At 44.5% G+C, this 8,409-nt stretch overlaps 1 protein-coding gene across 4 annotated transcripts; it reads left to right on the top strand.

Annotated features, from left to right (window-relative positions):
- Positions 1-2,388: 2,388 nt before the first annotated feature.
- LOC113214985 (pre-mRNA-splicing factor Slu7) lies at positions 2,389-5,526 on the top strand. 4 transcript variants are annotated; one of them, XM_026434521.2, is made up of 10 exons: positions 2,389-2,536; positions 2,624-2,781; positions 2,872-3,060; positions 3,135-3,443; positions 3,527-3,753; positions 3,857-4,160; positions 4,295-4,423; positions 4,532-4,705; positions 4,800-4,934; positions 5,020-5,526. In XM_026434521.2, exons 2-10 carry the CDS (start codon positions 2,644-2,646, stop codon positions 5,194-5,196), a joined length of 1,782 nt encoding a protein of 593 aa, XP_026290306.1. In that variant the 5' UTR covers positions 2,389-2,536; positions 2,624-2,643; the 3' UTR covers positions 5,197-5,526. The 4 variants fall into 4 exon arrangements, with proteins under 4 accessions (XP_026290306.1, XP_026290307.1, XP_026290308.1 ...); XM_026434522.2 differs by having other exon boundaries at positions 2,395-2,533; XM_026434523.2 differs by having other exon boundaries at positions 2,399-2,443.
- The last annotated feature ends 2,883 nt before the right edge of the window (positions 5,527-8,409 follow it).

Genomic DNA, 8,409 nt, shown 5'->3' with positions numbered 1-8,409 from the left:
GGTTCAGCGTGCCGGATACGATGAGGGTGTGGTTGATCGGGCGTCATCGGATAGGTGGCTGAATACTTCGTCATCCGATTGCCTCTACTTTAAACTTACCATAGTGCATCTTCTGCACCCAAATCTGGTGGCTCCTCAAAGTTTTCCCTTTTTCCTTAGAAAATGAAACACGTTTTTTTTACCGTGCTGACATGGAGCCCATGCCTAGAAGTGGCGAAGGCACTCCCTGCCAGGCCTGCATGCCTTTCGTTTTGGGGTGGAGTGAACGCGTGGCCCGCTTCTCTGCCAAAACACATCAAAAACCCGATGCCCAGTAATTTGCCTCGTCATTAAGGTGTTGAATGACGAGCGACTCCCTATCTTTCTGAAAGTCGCCCTCCTGCTCTTTCCCTCGAGAAGATGTAAAAAAACAATAATCTCCACCTTTTTTTAATAAAAATATATTAGAAATAAAAATAGAATAAGCAGAACGCGTTTTTACCGCGATTCGAGGCGATGACACGCCCGATCTCTTGGCGCGCCGCCTGAGAAGAGCTAACGAGACGAGAGTGGCGGGGGGGGAGGGGGAGTGTCACTGATGGGCGGTGGGGGCGGCCAGGGGGCGGCCAGGGGGGCGGCACATCAAAAGAGCTGGCCGGCCGGCGGCCAGTGCGGTGCGGCAAGGCGGCGCAGGCGGGGCGGAGCAGCGCCAAATGCCAAATGGCCATTTCTCGGCCCAGTTCGGGAGGAAGGCGGGCTCCAACTAGCCTGGCTCGACCCTAGGCCCGCGGCCCGTCCGGGACCCTCCGCGCGCCGCCACCACTTTCCCCACGCCGCTACAATGAGACGCGCGAGGCATATTACGCCTGCTTTTTGGCGCCCGCCGCCGGAGGAGAGGAAAGGTCAGCCGGCGGGCCGCTCTACGAGAGTTTAGCCGCCCATTTCTCACCCTTACTTCGTTTTTCGGGTGGAGATGAACCGTCGTTATAGCAACAAGCTGCGCCGCGCGGATTTCACTTCATCCATTTTTCACAACCCAGATAACAGCACGGAACGCAGCTGGCATCTGCTGCGGGCGCCTTTACTCGGTTCGGATTTGCTTCCCCAACACAGCAAACATGCATTTTGTTTGTGTTATGTGCACTCAAAACTTATGTTGCATCAAAATCTGATTGCTATACTATTTTAGCTGCAGGTACCATGGTTCTTTTATGGAATGGACTCGAAGGGACTGACGCCAAAGGAATATCAATGGTGTGGGTACTTCACTAAAACAAAAAATCGATGTACCCCCTTAAGAAAAAACCGCAAAAAAATCAATGGTTAATCAATTTTTTAAAAGGGCAAAAATACCAGAAAATATTAAAAAAAGGAAAAATCAGTGAAATTGAAAAGAAACAGAAAAAATGTGTGTTGAATTGGCAATGAGGCACCCCTTTGGTATACATGTAGATGGCGGCCGTGTCGCGCGCTTGGGGCAGCCCTCCCTCTCCCTGCCCCTGTCCTGCCCAGCACAATGAAGTTCGTGTCCGGGGCGGGGCGGGGCGGGGCGGGGCATGATGCAACTCTCCCACGCATTGTGCGGTGCGCTCGGGACGCACGTGGCCGTCGTGGAGCGATATTGCAAGCGGCTATCTTGTTCTTGTCGCCCCCCCCCCCCCTACCACCTCTCGAACCCTTTCTCACACATGCTCCTTGGACATGACGGTGTGCGGGGGAGCTCGGGCAGCACCCACCTCCTGCTCGCGAGGACGAGGCGAGCACGCGCTCCGGCTCGAGACGATGCACGGCGTCGGCCTGGAGGGCAGAAATGGCCCTGGGGATATACGGGCAGCCTTACCGACTGCATCAAAGATTTTTCGACCATTTTTTTTTTTTGTTGCATTTGCTGTACCGCATTCACGCGTGTGGGTTGGTGGATCGCCTACTCGATATTCGCTGCGCTTTGCATTGCGAATTAAATCCTGCACATTGCGAACTAGTTGCTTCGAAAAAAAAAAACTGTTCGTAACGCTGCAAAGAATTAGTTCGTGACCGTAACCGTGAAAACTATTTCTTCGCAACTTACGAAAACTTGCGCAATGCAAACTTCCTTGCTTACATACAAGAATACTTCAAAATTCTTTGGAAGAGTTTTTCAATGCCCGCCTTGTACGCAGAGATATTTTCAGTGTTCTGGTCAAAATATGTTATTTTGTCTTCTATTTTAAAAATAGAGAGAGAGGTCACCTCCTTCCTCTTTTCTGTACAAGAATTAGTAGGTTTGTACTGTTTTCTACACTGCGACACTTCACCGTCAGCGTTTGAACGTACAACACAAACGCCGCGCTTATTGCGCTTGTTCGTTCGCTCGACCCTCTCTCGATCGATGTCGATGATGAAAGCTTGAACTCGAAGCTCGAACTCGAACTCGAACTCGAACAGTCTTTCGATCATCCGATCTGCTCTGTTGTTGTTTTGACGGGTATTATTATGAGTAGATTTTATCCTTGATTAACATTGTCGTGCCTAAAAGAAGTGAAAGAAGTTCAAATTTCTCTCTTCAACTCATAACGTAGTAGGGCAATTTTGAATTTCTTAATCATTGGTGTTTGTACCTTGTGAACTAACCTATAAACCTATAAAACATTTTAACCAAAACTAGACTTGGTAACCTGCTGCACCATGGATCAACCTAAAAATGTGCCACTATCTGAGATACTTAAGAGTAAACAGAGTCTTGATCAAATCGAAGATGATGAACCCAAAAAGAAATCCAGGGAAGACTGGCGCAAGGCCAAAGAACTTGAGGAAATGCGAAAGGTAATTTTTTTCTGATATATTTATTTATTTTTTGTGATTTCTTCTACGTATAGAAGGGTTTGCTTTATTTTCAATTGATAAATTTTACAGGCAGGTACTGCTCCTGCAGCTGTTGACGAAGAAGGACGTGACATTAACCCTCACATTCCACAATACATCTCGGCTGCGCCATGGTACTATGGCTCTTCGGGTCCTACATTAAAACATCAAAGACCACAACCAGAGAAGCAGCAAGAGTTTTCAAAGTTACATGAGTGGTATAGAAAGGGTGTTGACCAGGTACACATTTTTGCTAACAGATACATCTTATCTGCTAATACATTTACTTATTCAATTTCATTTTCCTGTAACAGACAAAGGCTGCAACCAAATACAGAAAGGGCGCTTGCACCAATTGTGGTGCCATAACACATAAAGCAAAGGAATGTATGGACCGACCTAGGAAAATTGGAGCCAAGTACACAGGTGCTGCAATTGCTCATGATGAATATGAACAGCCAGATTTATCCCTCGATTTTGATGGCAAACGTGATAGATGGGCTGGTTATGACCCGTCTGAGCATCGCGCTATTGTTGAAGAATATCAAAAGATAGAGGAAGCAAAACGAGAAATGAGAGCCCAAAAGCTGAGTGCTGAAGGCAAAGAGGGTGATGCAGTTGAGGTAAGTGTATTCCCCAGAAGTAAACATTTTCTGTACTAATTCATCTTTACTTGCCTAATTGTTTCTTCATATTTCTTTGACAGCATGATGACTTAGATGATGATGAGGATGAGGACAAATATGTTGATGAGGTAGACATGCCTGGTACAAAAGTTGACAGTAAACAGAGAATTACTGTGCGTAATTTACGTATTCGAGAAGACACTGCCAAGTACCTAAGAAATTTGGATCCTAACTCAGCATATTATGACCCCAAAACAAGATCTATGAGGGATAATCCTAATGCTGGAACTTCTAAGGAACTTGATAAGTATGTAACCCTGGACCACTTTTACTATCTAATAATTTGTTGTTGTTTTTTTTAATTTTACAGAAGTTTTCTAATTTACGCAATTGTTTTTATTTTCAATTAGTGAGTATAAAGGAGAAAACTTTGTTCGATTTACGGGGGACACTGGCAAACATGGTGAAGCACAGTTGTTTGCTTGGGAAGCATATGAAAAAGGTGTCGATGTTCATTTATTGGCAGAGCCAACCAAGTTGGAAATGTTAGAACGAGAATACAAACAGCACAAGGAAGAATTTAAAGGGAAAGTGAAAAGTGATGTGCTTCAAAGATACGGGGGAGAGGAACATCTGGATGCTCCTCCTAAAGCTCTCCTTCTTGCCCAGACTGAGGACTATGTTGAATACTCTCGCACTGGCAAGATCCTTAAGGTTAGTTATCTTTCCCATTTCTCTCCAGATCTTGACTTCTCACATACTTAGTTTATTCCTTGGTTAAGATTTAATTTGAATAACAAGAAGGATGGGATGTGAATTTCTTCATAATATTTATGTATTGTTTGCAGGGTGCGGAGAAGCCAGTAGTTCGATCAAAATATGAAGAAGATATATACCCAAACAATCATACTTCAGTTTGGGGCTCATTTTGGAAAGATGGACAGTGGGGTTACAAATGCTGTCACTCATTTATCAAGGTATTTAATCCTATCCTACGATCATATTATCATTATGATAATTATTTAGCATTATAAGAATAATTTACTGTCACCATATTCTCATCTGATGTTGTTGTTTTTCCTCAGAACTCATATTGTGTTGGTGAAACTGGGCGCATCAACATTGGTAAGATTGAAGTATCTCAGAATCAATTGGAAAAGGATACCCAAGCAGCAGAGGCAATATCTGAACCCAAAGAAGTCAAAGACAATACTGATAGCAGTAGTGAAAGCAGCAGCAGCAGCAGCTCATCCTCAGAGGTAGAGACACTGGAAATATTATATCTATTTATCCAGGGATCAATTAAAAGACATATTTGTTGTACTTATAACTCTTTTAATACTTTTAATTTAGGATGACTCAGAAACAACTAAAAAAGAGGCGAGGAGAAAGAAGAAGCGAAGTAAGAAGAAGAAGCGTAAGGATATGAAGAAGAAGTCTAGAGCTGAGAAGAAAAACAAGGAAACTGAAGAAGACAAATTAAAAATTGTATGTACATTACCTTTGTTACTCTAATTGGGCTCTGATTTCACCTGAATATTTTTTTTGATGTTATTTTGGTTTAATCTTTCAGGCTCTCCAAAAAGAAGAGGAACAGCAAAGAGAAGCAGAACGTTTGCTGGCCATGGATGAGAGAAAGAGACCATACAACAGCATGTATGATGCAAAGAAGTTGACAGATGAAGAAATGGAAGCTTATTACATGAAGAAGAGAAGAGATGAAGATCCAATGGCCCAATTTTTAAGTTGAATTTAAATGATAGACTGGAACTGCACTTCAGTTGTTAGCAATCTTCCTAATTAAATGCCATTTTTAGCTCAGCATTCTGATATATGCTTATTTGAATTATTCATTCATTACAGATTTGATGTTTGAGGAAACATTTTGAAACATTCTAAAAGTTATTGTGTTTGCATAATATTTAGTTCCAGGACAGTCACTTACAGCAAAAGGCCTTTGATTAAGGCCATATGATTATAATCATTTCAAAAACTACATTTTGTTCCAAGTTCTTCAAATTTATAGAAATGAGATGCATTGTTACCAGTAATAAATAAAATACTTATCAATATAGTTAAATTCTACGAGGTTGTTTTTTTAAATTGGACCGTTTGTGTTCTTAGAATATATTTACAGATGGACAGCTCTGCTTCCAGTGAACTATTTTCATTTCTTCATAAAGTCAAGAATCCCATTACATTTTAATTATTTTTTTTTATCCTTTTTAATGATCTATGTCTATCTTTCTTAATTATGCTGTATTTAAATTTTACCCAGTAGGCAGTTTTGAACCAGCCATTTTTTTTTAAATTTTTCTTTTTTTGTTTTGTTTGAGGAGAGGCGGGAGTCTAGACAAGCCATTAACGCCCATGGTTTTTGTTTTTTTTCTTCTTTGCCTATCCCAACCCATGGGGCAAATGTCCGCCATTTCAGTCTGATCAACACTTAATCTTCAAAGCTTCATGGTGGGCGCCTCAGTTAAGGCAAGGCAGCTCGCTTTAGAGGTTTTGGACAACTGTGATCGGCTAAACACGTCTCACGAGATGAAATCCTCCATAAGTGTTTTTATTTTTATTTTAAAATTAGGTATTATTTTTTATGAACAGTTACCTTTATTTTTCTGTCACTGTCTATTTGGAATTTTCCTATATAAAAAGTCAGGATAGTAAGGAGGGGGGAGGGGGGGTTGTCATACACTTAAGGTTGTCCTACAAAGAAACGTTCCTCGAGGTGATCTGATGACCCGAGGGACGGTTGGACGCCTCATGCCTCAAACAAACAACGCATGGCTGCGCAGCGGGTTGGCCTACCCAGCCCGTGACAGGCGCTAGCATTAGCCTCGGGAAAACTTTTATCCTAGGGGCACCTACAGACAGTGAAATGTAGAAAATATGCAACGAACAGCGCAAAACCATGACATTTAATTTGATATTTAATCGAATAAATATAATTTGTTGTTTATACAATGTTAAATGTTTCTCAGGAGAGCTCTCTATAAAACGGCGAGAACCAAAACACACTCTACACCCTACCCTGCTTCACCCAGTAATAATACGTGATCTGTTAAATGAGATCTTTAACTGCAGTCATCCATAAACTTTCTCAAAAATAACCTTTTTCGGTAGTACTATCACCGCAAAAAGAATTAAATCCTTTCTGCTCGGAATATCGATGAAATATTTCTGCGCTGATTGTACAACTAATCACAAATCGAGGGGGCCGCAACTGGGTTCCAAGCGTGTTCACCGTCCGCCCAGAAAACTGGTAAGACCCACAAAAACTTCGGATATAACCAGGACCTCACCGAAAAACTTCGAAAACCCGAACACCGGCACATCAATGTGTTGCGGAACCCTCGCTACAAATCCAGTTAAATATGCACTCTCACAGCACCTCTAGTAGCACGGACTATTTTAACAACGTTCTCCCTTAAGACGCGCTCGAACTTACCAGTAGCTCATAATTCAAAATTTATATATTTTTTTGAACAATTTCCGTATGATATATCATCAATAAAATACATAATACACAAATTATCACAGCTCGCACTGTAGGACATTTTGTAGCAGCATGTATGACAAGTAACAAACCATGCAGCACTACAAATGTGTTCAAGTACAACACCGGCACATTGACAGCAATAAGAGTCCATCCGAGCAAAATCTCATTCCAAAAATATTTCACTTTACCATAGCAATATACATACACATTCTTGTTTCTCATAGTACGAACATCTCCCGCAACACCGCTTTTACAGCCAATTTAAAAAAAATATAAAATTTAATTGGAAAAATGTTTGTTTTGATTGTAATTACACCGTTGACTTGACTTTCTCCCGTGGCTCGGACGGGGTGGGCGTGGGCGCCCTTCAGCTGTGGCTGTGCTTCCTGTCGTTCACCTTCCCACCAGCGCCGGCCTAGTCGTGGTGCTGGCGCACGGCGTTGCAGCGCTGGAGGTGTTTGCCGGTCTGACCTGTGTGGACAAGAGGACGTCGCCATTGCGGTTAACCCGAAAACGTCATACATTTCATCTGAAACGTAGGACGAAAATCCGTCACTGCCGGGCCATCACAAAAGCCTCGACAAAGCACAGAGGGCCTTCCCTTTATTCGCTGGAACCGGCCGGTATCTCCCCAGTTTTATCTCTCGCCCCTTCTCCCTCCCCTGCTCCCGCCCCTTCTCCCACCCCTGCTCCCCTGCTCCCCTGCTCCCTCCCCTGCTCCCGCCCCTCCTCCCACCCCTGCTCCCCTGCTCCCCTGCTCCCTCCCCTGCTCCCGCCCCTGCTCCCGCCCCTGCTCCCTCCCCTGCTCCCTCCCCTGCTCCCGCCCCTGCTCCCTCCTCGCGTCCAGGTTGGCGCCTCCCAGCCGTGCCGGGCCGTGCCCCGGCGTGCCCCTTGTTGTCATCCAAATGCCTGACTCATTATGGCCCGTCCCAACATCACGAGCGCCATCCACGCCGGCAGAGCCTGGTTCATAGAAAATCTGATTTTGCTCGCCTTCCTCGTCTTCCACAGCCACCCCCCACCACCAGGTCGATCACGTTCCGCTGTAGCCATGGCACCAGAGCCCCGTTCAAATCGCCTAGACGGTCCTCCGTTCCTACTCTCCGTTCCCTCCGTTGCCAAACTTCCAACACAGCTGTCCAGGGGGGGGGGGGCGGAGGGCCGTCTAAACAGTTTGAACGAGGCTCGGGCGCCATGGCTGGGATCCGTCCAGAAAGTACGTTCGTTTCTCTCAAAATCATCCTGCAAACTACAGAAGCTCGGCGCCTGCAAAACTCGGGGTAGGCCTCCCCGCAATACACGCATGCACTTGCATGCAAGATTGTGCCTACCCATCAGGCGCCATGAGAGCTTGCATTGCCTTAACTTGGAGGGTCCGTAACGGCGAATGACGGACGTACTTTCTGGATGATCCCTGAAACGGAACGTGATAGACGTGCAGGTGTTGTGTTCGCTCTGCTT

The sequence above is a fragment of the Frankliniella occidentalis genome, unplaced genomic scaffold (assembly GCF_000697945.3).
Source record: "Frankliniella occidentalis isolate FOCC.00 unplaced genomic scaffold, Focc_3.1 Scaffold196, whole genome shotgun sequence".
Taxonomy (NCBI): domain Eukaryota; kingdom Metazoa; phylum Arthropoda; class Insecta; order Thysanoptera; family Thripidae; genus Frankliniella; species Frankliniella occidentalis.
This window is presented reverse-complemented; position numbering and strand designations above follow the sequence as displayed.